Source organism: Pholcus phalangioides, unplaced genomic scaffold (genome assembly GCF_987345545.1).
Source record: "Pholcus phalangioides strain wild (caught in Gottingen) unplaced genomic scaffold, Ppha-v1.0 ptg000024l_1, whole genome shotgun sequence".
In the NCBI taxonomy this organism is placed as follows: domain Eukaryota; kingdom Metazoa; phylum Arthropoda; class Arachnida; order Araneae; family Pholcidae; genus Pholcus; species Pholcus phalangioides.
Genome location: NW_028301616.1, coordinates 243,258 through 261,074, shown reverse-complemented (window position 1 = coordinate 261,074; position 17,817 = coordinate 243,258). Strand labels below are relative to the sequence as shown.

The 17,817-nt window shown below is 37.4% G+C and overlaps 1 protein-coding gene across 2 annotated transcripts in view; it reads left to right on the top strand.

The window, feature by feature from the left end:
- The window catches only part of LOC149068531 (transmembrane and coiled-coil domains protein 2-like), a 106,893-nt gene that overhangs the window by 1,100 nt on the left and 87,976 nt on the right, over window positions 1-17,817 (top strand). For both annotated transcript variants that reach the window (XM_089251350.1, XM_089251352.1), the window contains exon 2: window positions 14,648-14,887. In XM_089251350.1, coding sequence (XP_089107476.1) covers window positions 14,648-14,887 — 240 coding nt within the window. The remainder of the gene's footprint in view (window positions 1-14,647; window positions 14,888-17,817) is intronic.

Genomic DNA, 17,817 nt, shown 5'->3' with positions numbered 1-17,817 from the left:
GAGGGGAAAAGAGAATACACAACATATAGACTGATGCAGGGCTCCCACTCATCCTACTTTTTGGTAAAATGTCCTACTTTCTTGGTTTTGTCTTACTTTCTAGTTTTTGTCCTACTTTTCCTACTTTTTTTTACCAAATCCTATCGACAAAATTAGTGTAATTGATTTTAATTGAGCAGGAAATCATTGATATATTTCCAAATATTACAAATGTTGGAGAATGCAATTAATGATTCTGCCAAAACAGAAATTGTATCATTTTTAAGGTTAGGGGAGGGGGGTGTATGTGGACCATTTGGTTGATTAATTTTTCATTTGCTTAGTTTGAGGGTTCAACAGTAGTCATTAAAAACTTCTGTCTGGATGGAAAAATAATTTTGTATTTATTACTTCATGGTCTTGGACAGTAACTAACATTCATCATTCAAAATACGGTGCAAACTGTTGTTTCACCAACAACAGTTTGCATTTCAAAGAAGTTGGATACATAGGCCTATTCTAGGTTTGGTGATTCTGATGCTACCCAATAGCATTCAGTGGTCTTCCATACTTTTAAGGCATGAAGAGACATAAACAATATTTATAATGCTCAGCAAAGAGCTAGAAATGGAAGTTCTTCATTTGTCAAAAATGATTACACTGGCATTGAACAGTAAAATTTGAACAAATCACTTTAAAAAATGATGGACAATGCAGTAAAATTATCTGGTTCACCTTGCCTTATTTACATCGGATCTTGTAATCTACACAATTTGCACTGTGCTTTTGAAAGTGGTCTCGAAGGAATTTTATTGAAAAACCAGCGTCATTCTTAAAGAACGCACGTCTTCAAAATTTGCTGTGCATTGTTGAAGAGAGTTGACAAGCTCTGCACTTAGGAAGACTCCAAAAAAGAATGCAATATATATGAGGAAGAGACAGCAAAGAATTATCAGTGGTTGCTAGTGCACTGTTTGGCCAAAAATTAGTTTTGTTACTGTCATTTGTCATTTTGCTTTGGCTTGAGTCAATCTTATGGGAAACTGAAATAGTGCTATGAAAAAAAAAAAAGTTAATTCAAAATAAAAAAATTAAAAAAAAAAAATTTTGAATAGGTTAGCTGAGGGCTCGTCACAGAACAGTGCTGAACATTCTACTTTGGGGTGTACTTTTACCAATGGATGGCAGCAAATTTGTTTTGGATGAGGGAAATATTCCAAACCCGTCCAGTTTTTAATACATAATAAATCTTCCACACCAGTACCCGATATATTTTTGAATTTTCGATTTTTTTTCAACTCCTGGCAGCACGTTGACAGAATATTCCATAGCTTCCACTATTTCCAACATTGAATAATTTTTAAGCTTGTTTGTTAAGATAGTTTTCATTTCTATAGTTCAAAAAACACTTATGTCGAAGATATTCTTCAATAAACTTGAAGGTTGTGTGCTCTGACCACTTCACCATCCTATGTTTCCATGGGATTGTAGCGAAACGGTAGGAGAGGACAAATCATAAACAGGTTCATGCTTGATAAACCCCCTTCAGAGAGAATGAAAAGACTCCTCCAAGAGTGGCAGGTCACGCCACTGGCACGTGCGCATAGGTCTACTTAACCTGAAAAAATAGAACCATCTCTATTTCACTAAATTATTAAATCACTTAGCCTATGCACTTAGTAAGCCTATGCACTTAGTAAGTGCAGGGTTGTTTAGTTTAAACCATGTGGTTTTTTTAAAACAATCAGTTTGGTTTAGAAAAAATCAAATATGGCCTGAATATATATATATATATTTTTTTTTTCATATGAAGTATCTTAGTTATCTAAAGTTATATACAGAAGTCAAAATTTCTCATTCTTACCACATTTTCTAACCTTTGGCTACATTCTGATGCTCTATTCAGCAAATTCATGAATAAGGATTGCATCACACATCTAAATGTGGTGTATTATCTCAGTGTTTCTTTTTCCCTTTACAAAGAAGGAGCAACAGTGGTGACACCATCCTGCTAGGGGCAGGTAGTCCTTTAATCCAATAAAGACACTGGACAAAGACTAGTGTGTTAGTAGTTACATTATCTCACAAACATTTTCATTTTTCCCCCCATAAGAAGTAGCACATCTCCTACTGTATATCTTAAAGTCTTAATATTCGATAGTTGTTTTTTTTATACTTTCACTGTTAAGCCCAGTTAATCAAGGTTCTACTGTATAGCAGTAACAGATTTATGAAAAATAATCAGCTATATACAGGTGTTGAGGAATTTTATAATACTCTATACAAACACGAAGAACAGGATCATAAGATGTATGAAAAAGGCAAATGCCCAGGTGAAGATGGGATTTCAATAGACATTATTAAAGAAGCAGGAGAAGAATTTGCCAGTATGCTAGCTGCCTTGTTCACAAATTGTCTCACAAAATCGGATGTGCCTGAAGATTGGAATAACGCAATGATGGTTCTTCTTTACAAAAAGGGTGAAAAAGAGGATATCAAGAACTATCGACCAATCAGTCTCCTATCAGTAATTTATAAAATTTCAAACTAATGGTCTCAATTATTGGAACCTTCACTGTAAAAAATTGCCCCCCCCCACCGCATCACCCTGGATCCGCGCCCTCTTCTAGCTGTGGGGGGGGGGGGTACCTTAAAATGTTATGGACAAATTTACAAATTTTACAAAATTGCAATTTACAAATTGCAATCTCCAGCACATCCCCTATATATTAAAAGTTTCTCAGGAATATTAACTTGGGTGCTTTTGGTTTAATAAATGTGAATTTCAAGCGCATCCACATCATGACCATGGCATACTGATCTGTTGTTGAACAAGAATTTTTGTGCTTTCACCTCATAGCCAGAACACGGTGCACAACATATTTAACACTTCTTGAGTAAGTTATAGTTACTTTTTCAATTACTTTGTTTTTTTGTGATGTTTCCATGAATTATGAAATCATGCAAGGCTATAATTATCATTTTGTCATAACTGGCTATCCTTTCCATTCTGCAAGCAAATTTCCCACGTGTTGGATGATGTCATTAATTTTACATTTTTAAGTATTTTTCTCCCTTTACCAAATAAAATTTTATTTTTTCAGGGATATTCATGTCAATTTTCAAGTCATTCTGACAATCGTTCTTTTTTTTACAGTGTAACTGAAGAAAACATCTTTATATATGTATAATTAATAATAACATTAAAAGAATTTTCAAACACGAAGTAATCCATTGAGTTAAGCAAAAAATAATTAAATTGCAAAAGTTGGTTTTTGTTAAAATGTAAGAAATATTTATTGATTAATTAATATGGGAATAGTGTTAATTACATTAATAAACATTTCATTCCAATTAATTATTAGAAGTTTGAATGATTTTTTCAGAAATTTTAATGTTAGGAGTCATTCAAGTATTACGTCAGCCTCGATGGGGGGGGGGGCGTGTTTGGATGATGCTTACGTAATCAACCACCTTTTATGAAGATGTGAAATATTCTTAATAACATCTTATTTGGAGTGCCAAGAACGGAAAAAACCTTTTGATCGTTATTGGGCACCTGAACTAACATTCTACCTATTGATAAGTCCCCTACAGCAGGGTATCCCAACTGGTGTTCCGCAGAACCCTTCGGTTCCATGAAAGCTTTTTTGGGATTCCGCAGAATCAAAAGGGGCGGAACCCAAAAATCCTGGAACCCTGGTTGCTTGAAAATTTTTCTTGTTACTGTTTCACCTGAAGCAATTTTTTATTTTTATTCCTGTTGAGAACGGGTACTCTAAAATAATTCAGAGAACATATTGGATAATTGACCAGTAGAAGACAAACAATATTCTTTCTTCCTATTCTCGCACACAAGTCCTTCAGACAACAATGGTCAAGATGACTTCCTGGGAATTGGTATTCCCAAAATCTCAAGACCTACATGAGGATTTTTATGAGGGTCTTCCTTCAAAGATTCGGAAGTATTAAATTGTCCCTTTGCATTCTGTGCCCCCTCCAGCCTGCCTCTCTTAATTGGAATCGCCAATTGAGATTCATGGCGTCGGATTCTTATCACTTTTCTGACTAACAAATCCTAAATAGCAATCCTAAGACAAAGGAAAAAGAAAAAGCTTTACTTTCTAACTTGCCTGAGGTTATATTCTCCCATGCTACAGATTCGTTACCACAAATGGAACCTCGTTTACACAACGTTCAAGAGGCCACTTCAAAACGTCGTATAAGGGTGAAAATCTTACAATTGAAACTTCTTTGAAAATAACCCCCCATCCCATAGACCTCACAGAAAATATCGCAAAATTTCAATGGTTCCAATTGCATTTTGTTTGTTATATTATAATAATTCTTTAGAGAAATTATCTACAATAATAAATTTTTCAAAACAACATTATAAATTACTTAAATAACTAATTCACATTTCATCTCCGTTCCTTAAATCCTGAGTATTCTTGTATTGTTCTTCTGAAGATTTGGAAAAAAAACCATAACTTTTCACTTTTTTGAAAAAGTTTGGTTTTGTTTTCCATATCTGAGCAAAGCAGATAATAGTTCGACATCGAGTCCAACTCTCGGAAAGTTGTCTAAAAGAGAAGAACCAAAATACTGGATATCAGTGTTTCTCAAAGTCTCTCAGGGGCAAGCTGTCGACATTGCTGATTGCTTGTTCAGTGCTTTAAAGAGATTTTTTTTTTAACTATTTTTAGTAGGGTTGTAACCAGAGAGGAACTAAACTGGCAAAAATTTCACTCTTTAACTTCTCCCCAACATTAAAGGGGGGGGGGTCTCCTTAATGCGTGTTTGCCCCGGCTGACCAAGGGGTCTAGGTCAATTTGTCGCGGGACAATTCGTCGCATTCAATTTGTCGCGGTACAGATTTGTCGCAGACTCATTTCGTCACTGTACAAATTTGTCGCATGTTCATTTCGTCGCAGTACAAATTTGTCGTAGGTTCACTTCGTCGCAGTACAAATTTGTCGCAGGCTCATTTCATTGCGGTACAAATCCGTCGCAGACTCATTTCGTTGCTGTATCCATGCAGAGAATGTATCTTTAAGGAATTTTTTATGACAATGTATCTAAGTTTTATGTGTAACAGCTGCGAAAAGTATTATTTTCAAATTATTTTTTTGCAATGCAGTGTACATTTCAAATCACTTTGTATTATCACATCGAAATAATATTCAAACACTCCGACCATAGCCACCAGAACTGGGGGCTGATGCCATTTGAAACCTCCCCCAACTCCTATAACTCATGAATATACAATGCAATGCACCATTTCGCCACCTGAGTACAGGTTTGAGTCCCTCATAAACGGAATGAATGACGATTTTCAGCCCCCCCCCCCCCAGTACCAAAAGCTTAGACGCTAATGAAAACTATGTGAAAATATTCAAACATGCCAGCCAAAGATATGCGACTGATTATAAACATAAGATTAATGGTTATATTATGTCTATGCGACTGACCCATAGTCATCTTTCTTATTGCTGATTACATTGCCTTTGTCGGTGCTCATCCTGTGGGCATTATGAAAACTTCATCGAATCGTCATTCATAAGCACTGTACATTTCCACCCTTGATCTGCGCCCAACTCCCTTCGCTGTGAGAAATAAAAATCCCAACAAAAGCGGGAAGTGCGGCTTATACGGTGAAAATTAAATATTAATTTAATTGAATTATTAATTAATTAAATATTTCAGGTTCATATAGAGATACTGTAATGGTAAATGTTGGTGGCTCTCGAAGTGGGGGGGAGAAACTCTCTAGCCCATGGGGCAGATAGAAATTTACCATTAAAGATAGGCTCACTGTAATTTGGGGAATATCATGCGAACCGAAATTTTTCCACGTGATATTGAAATTTTTTCACAGCAAAAATCAATTATTTAACATTTCAAATTTTTATAACTGAAATTTTCAAATACAATTAAACTTTTATATGCAGTTAAATTTGTAAATGTAATTGATATTGTAATTTTTATTTCTATGACCTTTCTGCATTGACAAAAATTAATTATTTTCAGTTAACTGCGTGTACACTTTCGTTCATGTGTTTATTTCACGTGTCAGACAAAAACCTACATACAAGGTCGCGTGGAACATGTACAGTGAAGAATCGACAGTTCTACGAATTGATTCTGCACTGTAATACACTCATTGCCATAAAAATTTGCGCACCAAGAAATAATTGTGGGATCGAAACGAAAGTTGGCCTGAAGGTACATGTCGGGCAGATATGCAAATGATTAGAAATGCAGCATGATTGCGCATTGCGTAATGCCACTAGATGGCGTTGAACTTCGTTCTCCTTGGAGTACAAAACAGGTAAGCAGAGCTTGCTGGAGTGTATTTAATCGTTTGCAAAGGAAATGCTGAGTTAGACATGCCGTTACGCAGCCGTTGAAGACCATATGAGCAGTTGTCAGAGTTCGATAGGGGAAGAATCATCCGGATGATGGAAGCTGGGTGGTCAGCTCGGCGAGTAGCTTGTCAACTAGGCCGTTCTGATTTTACTGTGAGGAGGTGTTGGGACCAGTGGACAGAAGAGACGTCATTTACACGGCGACCAGGTTCAGGACGCCCTCGACAGACCATTCGTTGAGAAGACCGTCACATCATCCGAAACGCACGCATAGAGCCAACTGCCTCATTGGCCGCTATCCAGACACAGGCAGCAGCTTCACTACGGGCCCCTGTGTCTTCCCGAACCATCGCAAGGCGCCTGGCTGAAGAACATCTGGTATCGCGGTGCCCATTACGTGTGCTGTCAATGACACCCACCATCGCCTCCGTTTGGAGTGGTGTCGAGCACGACGGGATTGGACTGCAACGGAATGGAACCAGGTCGTCTTCAGCGACGAATCGAGATTCAACTTTAGCAGTGATGACAATCGTGTTCGTGTGTGGAGGTCCCGTGGTGAACGCTTCAATCCTGCCTTCGCTTTACAGCAACACACCGCTCCCACAGCTGGTGTCATGGTATGGGGTGCCATTGCTTACGATACACGGTCACCCCTAATATTGATCCATGGCACAATGACAGCCCAGCGGTACGTCCATAACATCCTTCAGCCACATGTATTGCCACTCATGGCGGGGGTCCCAGGAGCCATTTTTCAACAAGACAATGCTAGGCCACACACAGCAAGGATGTCACAAGACTGCCTCTGCCACTTTACCACAATTACCTGGCCTGCTCTATCCCCAGATTTGTCACCAATAGAGCATATCTGGGATCATTTGGGATGGCAAGTTGGACACCCTACAAGGTTGGTCGAACTAGAGGCTCATTTACAGCAACTGTCGAACGAGATGTCTCAGGACATCATACAGAACTTGTATGCCTCAATGCCCGCTCGTATCGCATCGTGCATTCGCGCTAGAGGGGGTCCAACAGAGTACTAAAACTTCTGTTCATCTGTACTTTTTTCTGCAATAAATTATCCTTTTTCTTGGATTTTCTAATCACTTACTTATATCAACGCAGTACTTACATGTGTAAAATTTCGTTTCATTTTGACGACTTCTTCTGGGTGCGCAAATTTTTATGGCAATGAGTGTATATAAATTGACGTCACGACGAATTGACATGGCGGCAAACTTGTACAGCTACGAAGTGGAGCTGCGACAAATTTGTATCGCGACGAATTGGAGCTGCGATGAAGTGACACTGCGACAAACTTGTACCGCGACGAATTGACACTGCTACAAATTTGTATTGCGACGAATTGACACTGCGACAAATTTGTATCGCGACGAATTGAAGCTGCGACAAATTTGTACCGCGACAAATTGACCGGCTACGCTGACCAAGCATCTGGTTGCGGCCTCTGATACAGTACCTCTGTCAACAATTAGTCCATCATCCAAGTTTAGGGTTTTTTAGGTGACAATATGCAATGAAAAACTATTATAGTGACATATTTTTGTTATCCACAATAATTACATCGATTCAATGTATAGAAATGATCATTCTCGGAAGAAGGTCTCGAGAAAGGCATTGACATTGACCTGCATTTTTTTTCTTCCAATTATTCTTTTGTTTAATGTTAAAAGAAAAGCGTAAGGGAAATTTCCCATGAGTGATCATCATTGTATGTGGGTGAGTTCACCGAAAATGTCAATATTCCCACCCCTAGTAATAACACATAATCGCTCTCAATGTCTAATCAGTGTTGGTCATGTAACATCCCATGACAAGCAAACATTTAGCATGCTCCAGGAAAACGGTCAATTGTTAAAAACTGCAATGCTAACAAGGGCGTAGGGAGAGGGGGGACTTGGGGGTCTGGCTTCCCCCCCCCAACCCCGTCGAAATGGGAAAAAATGACCAAAAAAAGGGGAAAAGATGACTAAATCTACTGTTTTATCACTTTGGTCTCCCCCCCCCCCCGAACGAAATTTCTGGCTACACCCCTGAATGCTAATGTGATGATTGATGGTTGGACGTCTACTCGTTGCATACCTCCTGTACGCATTTTTGCTAAAGTTGTTGCTACTTTTTTCGCATTCTATGGTTTTCTTTCGCATTTTGCGAAAAATGTGACCGTAGCTTAAACCCTGGTCCTGATCCTTCTCTGCTGTCGATGATTTATTCCTGCTACCACCTTCGCACCAAATAGCCAGTTTCCATTTCCTTTTTATTCAGTATAGTTCTACTGATCGCACGGCTGATGCGACAACCCAGCATAACTACCCAGGATTCTGATCTGGCGAAATCGGTGCAGTCGATACACAATAAGAGAGAGAGAAATGATTTCAAGAGAATTTCTAGATTTTAACATAAGTAAATTTATTAATACTTTTAACAATTAACTAGATTACAATTAATGAAACTATCACAAAATTATTTCTCTGATTCATACCAATCGCCATGCTAGCCTGTTGACTCATCAATAAAGTCAGACGACTGTGGTTTGAGGATCTTGAATTACTCGACCAGTGACGTCATTGACCTTGACGGGAGCGAGAACTGCCGGCTCAGCAGCTAGGGCCGAGGTGATGACCAGGCGGTTGGAACACACGATCGACACCAAGCCAAACGACGGACCAGCGATGACAGGAACCGGGACGACTGCAATGACAACGGATGACTAGAAAGGAGGCATGATAAGGTCCGGAACCAGCCGGCAATGTGCCGAGCACCAGTGAGACGAGCTATTTCATGCTATGGACGATTCACCAAAAGGTGACCACCTTCACCTTAAGTGATGCATACTGAGTTGAAAGCTATAGTCTGTTTCAGGTTAACTTTGCAGTGAAGAGGAAGCTACGAGGTAACCGCATCACTCATTGCTATGACAACGAAAGCCTCTTAACCTATGTATTGATGCGCGGCCTCGGTAAGGTATGGCTGATTCTTGCCAATCTCGCAGAAAAAAATATTTTTTGCGTATAACATAATGCTTGTAGAAAAAATTGCAGTCAGTTAGTAACAAAAAATTAGCTAATGAAAAAAAAAAAAAACATTGTCAATACTTTCAAAAATTAAAGTGATGTTTTTGAAATTTTTTTTTTTTTATTGAAAAGTATCTTAGTAACTCCTATTAACCCGGTTTTCACGTTTGAATTTGGGAATAGCCCCAAATTATAATAAAAATGATATGGAAAAATTTAGAATTCTTTTACTCACTTTTCTTGCCGAAATTTCCGTCGCTGACCCACCCGAACGCATATACGTCGATGCCACTTGTTATCACTACAGTTTTAGTCATTTTTTACGGATTCCCATTCTATGGAATCCTCAATTGTTACCAAAAAGAACGAAGAATGTTTTAGCGTGTCTATCTTTGGTGAAAAGAAAGATACAACTGTCACAGAAGGAAAAAATACACTGCAAGCCTAAACCATTGTGGGTCTCTCTCTCTCTCTTGCTTATTTATATTTATCTGGAGAGACACTGAAGGGGCATCTGGAGGAACAGCCTCTACTGTGGGAAGAAGTTGGTGTGGGTGAAAAAGAGACATTACTTATGTCAACACCTTCCGCTATCGGCTATTGGAATTCAGAAAACCCCCCTATCCTACGAACACGGCAAGAAATAGATATAAAAAAGGGGGTGCCTGAAACCGTAACCTACACCCATAAAGAGAGCCTCTCACAACGGTAATTCGTTGGAGGTTATTTTCGGGAGAAAAAAATCATTAAAAAATTTGAAATATTCTATATAAATGATCATCATAAACCTCCGATGTATGGGAGCTATATTTTGCGGCGAAGGAATACACTCTCTACCTTTCTCTTCACTGCAAAGTTAACCTGAAACAAACTATAGATTGAATGCGAACTGACTCCATTTATTTATACCTATAAAGGAATGACAATACATTTTTTATAAGAACTTTCACAAAATAAAAATGGCAACAACAATTTAAAATGGCGATGTGATCAGGATCGCACATTTTTCCGGACTATGAGCAATGAAAATATCACAGACTAATTTAATCAACCGTGCACGGTTATAAAAGGTAAGAAAACATAACAAATTCTATTAAAAATTATACAATTACAACTATATAAACATGTTTCAAAAATAAGAGATAGAGGCAGGTTTGGCAAATTCTCCAAAGGTTCCCGACTATTGTTACTGACACCACTATGTAGGGTTTGTTTTCAATGACTGATTGCTACAATCATAATCACTGCCACTCTTATATATATTACTTGGTTTAATCATAATTTTCAACAATAAACATTATACTATTCACACGTCCTCCTCGCTTACAGCGAGCCTTTGAAACTGCCTCCTGAGTCCACAGGAGCCACTCTCTAACTCTCAAAACACACCAAGCTTCTTTTCTCTTTGTCGAGGGCCTTTCTCCCCGACCCATGCTCTCTAATCCCATCATGCTCCTACCCAATGGGGGGAAACCTTACAATTATTTTTGCATTAAAAAATATTTTTTTTCGTGTGGAGGGGAGGGAGGTGCACGAGCCCCATGGGCGGAGATGCATGGGGGGCCCCCCCCCAGCGTCAATTGACTGAAATGAAATTGACTTATCTAATGTATATATGCATATTTGAATTGACATCATCATCATCGTGCCCCCCCCAGAAATAATGACAGTGCCCCCCCCCCAGACTTCCAAGTCTATCTCCCCCTATGCCCCTCTTCCCGCATACGTTTCTGATCTCACCAATATGCGTTAATAGGTAGGGGGCAGTGATGACGAAATTTTGCTGACCGGGGGGGGGGCAGAGTTGTTAGAGTTTTTCTTACTTTTGCTGACAAAGGGGGGGGTCAAAAATGGTTAAAAATTTGCTTACGTAATACTTGAACAGCCCTTAATACTATTTAAAACAAAAACCAGTTTAAACCAAAAAAAAAACAGTTTAAACCAAAAACACCTGGTTTAAACCAAAACAAAACCATTTGTTTTACCATCCTTGGCACTTTCTATCCTGCTATATATACTATCCTGCCTAAATAATTTTCAGGTAGAAATTCCTTGGAATATGTATGGACTGGGTCACCTTTTGCTTAGGATGTACAGTAGTAAGTGCTTTATGAAAAATAATCAGCTATATACAGGGTGATTATAATTGAAGTTCTGATTCTAAAACACGAATAAAAACTGCTATTCAGAATGGCTTGAAAATATGCATGGATCCATTGCATGAAGCAATAGAATTTTCTTTGGCATTGTGGCACTTCAACAGCGTCAGTGTGTGAATAACAGGGCTGGACAAATCCCAGATGCTGGGGTGACTAGAAAATTGCTTTTGGCGCCTAAAATTTTATATGCATCATTGAAAATTAAGTGTATGAGACAATTTTTTTTGTAATAATGTGTCTTCCAACATGAGAATGGGCCATAAAGTTCAGGAAAAGTAAAAAAAAAATTACTTAGGACTGTTTTTCTTGGGGAAAAACATGCTTCGCTCCTAAAAAAATTTGGCTGGCACCTAATTTTTTTTTTTTTTTTTTTCTGATTTGTCCAGCTCTGGTGGATAGCACAACTTTTATCAAGATGCAATTGCAGCACCAATGAAGCAGCTGCTGAAGAACCATTTTGGCTATAACATATATATGAAACTTGGCCGCTATGTTCACCTGACAGGTGAATGCTACTATAACCCTTGCAACTTCTGGCTTTGGGGATACCCCAAAATATTATATGCAGTTATAGAGAGAAACGATGTCACTCTCCGCTGTTCATACGAAGTATAAAAGCTTGGATAACCAAGCGCAGATTGAGATGTAGTTCAGAAAGAAAATCTGGGGCTAACGTCGTAAGAGCTAGGAGGCTGTCCATGCGCAGTCCCATTCAGCATTTATACACATACTTTAAGGAATGAAAATGTCTGTCCTCTGTAGTTCAATGGTTAGAACACTCACATGGACAGTGAGAGATTGGTGGTTTGATTCCCCACAGAGGAATGTGAGTTTTCTTTCCAAACTACATCTCGATCTCCGCTTGGTTATTCAGGCTTTCATACTTCGTATGAACAGCGGAGAGTGACAGTGTTTCTCTCCATGCATCGCCATCTGGGGGCTAACATCGTAAGAGCTATTAGCTGAGCTAGGAGGCTGTCCATGCACAGTCTCGTTCAGCATTCATACATATGCTCTAAGGAATGAAAATGTCTATCCTCTGTAGTTCAATGGTTAGAACACTCGCCCGAACAGTGAGAGATTGGTGGTTTGATTCCCCACAGAGGAATGTGAGTTTTCTTTCCAAACTACACCTCGCTCTCGGCTTGGTTATCCAGGCTTTCGTATTTCGTATTTATATGCAGTGCTCAGATTGCAAACTTTGGTGAATTGAAAGCACCTCTCCACACATCATTACCATAACATTCTCTGATCTGTGGTTGAACAAGCATTTTTTCACCTCCACCTCACAGCCATAACACATGGTGGACAACATATTTAATATTTCGTGTGTAAGTTGTAGTTGTTTGTTTAAATAATTTCATTTTTGTGATGTTTTCGTAAATGATGAAATCATGCCATGCTAATTGAATTATCATTTTGCCTTGACTGGCTATCATATCCATTCTGCAAGCAAATTTCCCATGTGCTAGATGAGTGCAGCATCATCTATTTTACATTTTTAAGTATTTTTTCCCCTTTTGCCATGCAAAATTCCACTACCTAAGGAACATTCATGTAAATTTTCAAGTCATTCTGACCAGTGGTTTTTATTTTAATGTTTTGAAATCGTAACTTTAGTTATAATCACTTTGCATATTGTAAATCATTGCTAATTAAATTGCATTAATTATGCTTCATTAAACATATTGTACTTTTCCTAGTTTTTATCATGGTTTTTGCAAAATAGCATCCTAATTAAGCATATTTAGAGTAACTTAAGAAAACAACTTTATTATAGGGTTAATAACATTAAGAATATAAGTATTCTTAAACGCAAAATATTTCCTTGAGTTAAGCTGCAAAATAACTAAATTGCAAAAGTTGGTTTTTATTAAAATGTAAGAAATATTTATAGATTAATTAATATGGGAATTGTGTTAATTACATCAATAAACATTTCATTTTATTTAATTATTAGAAATTTGAATGATTTTTCAGAAATTTTGGTGTTTTTAATGTAAATGCTACTAAAACCAAAAAAAAAAAAATGGTTTAAAATTAAATCAAAAAACTTGATTTAAACCAAAAAAAAAGGTTGTTTTTTTTTTAAACATTTTTTACCAGCCCTGCTGGACACTTAATATCAACTTTGAATACAAGTGAAAGACAAATTAAAATAAATCGGTAATCATCCAAAGATGAAAGTAAAAGAAGGGGAAAAAGCTGGAGGTGCGCGGGCGAAATTTGAATCGTCAACCTTCATTCTGGCAAGTTGCACACTCTACCAACATTTTGAGTCCATATGCTGCTAAGAAATAAACATAGAAAACAAATAATATTCTGTATGTCAGGTATGCATCACGATCCACTAGAAAAAAAACAAACTACTAAAAAAAAATGTCTCCAACAAACACAAAATACACTCAATCATCATAAAAACTCAGAGTAACACTATATTATCAATTAAAACTATAAGAAACTAAAAAAATCCTCATGATCAAATTCAACAAAGAAAAAAATCCACATGATCATGGAAAAACCTCAAGAAACTTGAAACATAAAATAACATCAACAAAAGCAAAACAAAAATAAATACGTAAACCATTAGTGAAATACCATTAGTAAAATCAACAGAAAAGTTTGAAAATTAAAATAAGAAATTAATGTTGACAGTCCACAATATTGAACTTTTAAAGCAAGGAAATAAAGCCAACATGGCTCAGTACAAAAACTTGTAAATGATGTAGGATGGGAATGATATGTAATTTGAGTGCATGTTCATTGAAGAAAATAACAGTTCTGTATCTTTGCAAGAAAGTGATTATAAGAATAGCTTCCTTTGTCAATCAGTTTTCTTTTTATTTTCTGCTTTGAATTTATTTTGAAAAATTCAGTTCATTTTAAAATGATTTTTATAATCTGTATATATAAAGAATATTCTAGATTATTCTCCGAATTTCACATTCAACAGAATATTTTCACCTCTCTTAATACAGTATAGCAAGTGATGGCCTATGTGATTATTCTAAGGATGTGTCTTATTCCAGCTTTGATTCATTCATTTTATATGTTATTGCTTTTTCTGTTTTGATCATGCAAGTTTAATCGCTCTTATTTTTTTTAGGAAGCCATGAAGAAAAAGAGTCCAATGGTAACGAGGAAAAGTGGAGTGATCAGCGAGGGAAATAATACTCCCCGACACATCACTCCCCAGTCTTCCAGTTCTTCGTCCAACTTGGCCCCAACTTACATTGTCCATGGGCCCTCTATTGCCACAACTCCATCAACCTCTGGTTATCTAGGTGCTTGGACGCACAGTCTAGCCCCAGGTGATGATCATGGCTTTGAAGATACAAGTGGAATGGTAAATTGATTGTAGAATGTATACTTTTTCAAACAATTCCCTGTCAATTCTTTCTGTTGTTCCCTATATTTATATGCCCACAGGCACATGTGTAATGTTTTGTGAGGGTAACGATTCCATATGATCAAAATTGTAATTTTAAAAATGACTATTTTATTTACAAATACAAATACAACGCCACAACAGGCACATTGCCCAACGAGGTGGCTGACTTAAGAACATCATGGATCCCGAGCCATTTTTTGGAGGCCCTACCTACTACTGCTACACCACACATGCACCGATCACAGGTCCCGAGTCACATGCTAGCAAGATAGAATACTGAGTTTTGGCAGCAGTTAGAGAGGAGATTTCAACGTGAAAAGACACGACAACATTTTTGGTGGTTGCTCTGGGAGGGTCCCAAGGAGTTCATGGCGGCCCAACATCCGATGAATTTGATGATTCTTATACGTACGTCTTAAGCGAGGCAATAATCCTCAGCCGAATACATCTTATCTAAAGCAAATGTGAAACTTCACTTCATCCGCAAAAATGGACTACATGGGTACTTCCAGTTGTGTTGTACGTGTTCCAGTGTCACTTCGGCTCATTTCATCATCTCCCTCCAAAGCAATAAGTTTGTGGTAACCTTCTGACTTCCTCAGACTAACGCCACACATCCTTCCATCTACAAAATTTGACTAAAAGTGCTTTTCTCATGGAGTGTATGTTTTCCTAGGCCACTTCGGAGTCAACGCCAGCTTTATGAATTCAGCGGCAGCTAGATAAGTTCAAAATTTTTTTATTGTTTCTTTTTTTGTTATTTGCCTAAAAAATTGTTCCGGCACATAGATCTTTTTGTTAGTTGTCAAACCCTGGTGTAAATGGTGTTATAATTGAAAGAATAAGTTGTACCACTACATTCAAAAAGTTCCAGAACTTATTTCATTATGGAAGAATGAGTACAGATAGAACCTATTTATTTGATGTTTCCTTTGAAGTAACTACCCTGTACAATTATGTGTGTTTCACATCATTTTTATACAAAGATTTAAATGCAGCCTTCTTTTATTTCATCCTCCAGTGCCTTCGTCACTGTTCTTCGGAACCTGAGAATCATTGCTCCTTTAGAAAATTCTTTATCCGAAGAAAAAGGGGAAAGTTACTGTAAGGTTTTCTTCCATCGGGAAGAAGCATGATGGGATTAGAAAGCATGGGTGGGGAGAGAAAGGCCCTCGATGGAGAAGAGGAAAGAAGCTTGGTGTGTTTTCAGTTAGTTAGAGAGTGGCTCCTGTGGACTCAGGAGGTAATTTGAAAGGTTCGCTGTAAGCAAGGAGAACGTGTTAATATTTTAATGTTTATTGTTAAAAATTATGATTAAATCAAATATTTTATAAAAAGTGGCAGTTCTTGTGATAGTGGCCAATCGATCATTGAAAATGAACCGGACAGTCACATTGGGCAAGATCAGGAATAAGCTAGTTGTGGAAGCATCAGAATGGGATATTTTGACAGCTAATCTGACACCAGGAGGTACCTTTGAGCTAGGACTTGGCCTTTCAAAGATCTGGTTGCTTGTGTCTCAAATCATGCAGCCATTTAAGGACACGTGGGTTCCTCTTGGTGTTAGATTATCAGTCAAAACACACGCATCACATTCTGATAACTCCACAACCAGCTTATTCCTCTGATCCCGCCCCATATGACTTTTCCCTTTTTCCTTGGATAAAGAAAGCAAAAAAAAGGCACTAAAGAATGTGGCAAAAGGAGGTTTGTAACAGGGTTCACACATCCTTACGAACTCTTTAAAAAGTCCTAACTTTTCATTTCCCTGTGGAAGGGCCCTTATAACTCCTTACTTTTTGCAGCCACTCCTGAAAAAATCCTTATTTTTTTTCTCTGAAGGAATTATCTTTTGTAGAATAGGCATTCTCCATGGTGATGAATAGCATTGCCTAGAAAAATAAGAGGAAGCTTCACCGAATATAAAGAGGGAGAAAAGAGATGGAAAAAACTCCTTTGTGTAATAGGAAACGTGAAAGCACAGGGGATGGGATTTGAACATCCAATGGTTGTGCATACCTGCCAACCGTTACGATTTTGTTATATTTAGTATGATTTTAGCAAATTAATTCGATTATATGCTTTTGCTTCTAAAAATATGATTTTTTACAGAAACGCTAATATTGAAGTTTTTCTGCCTATGTCGCAAAACTGGTCAGCGTTGAAAATCGATGGTCCGTTGAATGACATCACTCCTCGGAACTAGTAGCTGAAAATTCGCCATGCCCTGCTGTGTGGGGGACTTTACTGTTGCGGCAAAACGATGTCTCGAATCGGCTATATTACACAGTATACTGAGTGGCGCCTCAATCCTTTAGCATCTGTTTGACAGATCAATATTTTTCCGAAATTCGCATGCCATCCTAACCCTTTATGCTTTCACGAATTATACAGTATATATATATATATATTTTTAATCCAGGCCGAATTTTCTAAATGAACTTGTGCCAAAAATTGAGTTCATAATTCACACATTTACAATAATAGACATTTTTTTCCCCAATATTTGAATATCCTAAATTTTTTCTTGTCTGAAATTTATAAAATTACTTTTTGGATTACTTTGGATTTTCTAAAATTTTTGACAAAAAATAATATTGCTCTTAATGTAGTTCCATTAATATTGATCATCCAGGTGACTAGAATATCTAATTTTGAGTTACGAATATCAGTTGATTTTCAACCCTTTAGCATCCATCTAATTTTGAATTAGAATTTTTATGTTTTCACGTGATCGAGGGACTGTGTACCATTGAGCGGAATCATATTTCATTTTATAAAACATTATGGTAGAACAAAAGATAGACACTAGCAAACAATTTTTTCGTTTTATTTTTAAAAATTAAACCATGCCTTCTTTTCTCATGCAGCAATTACTTTTTCTA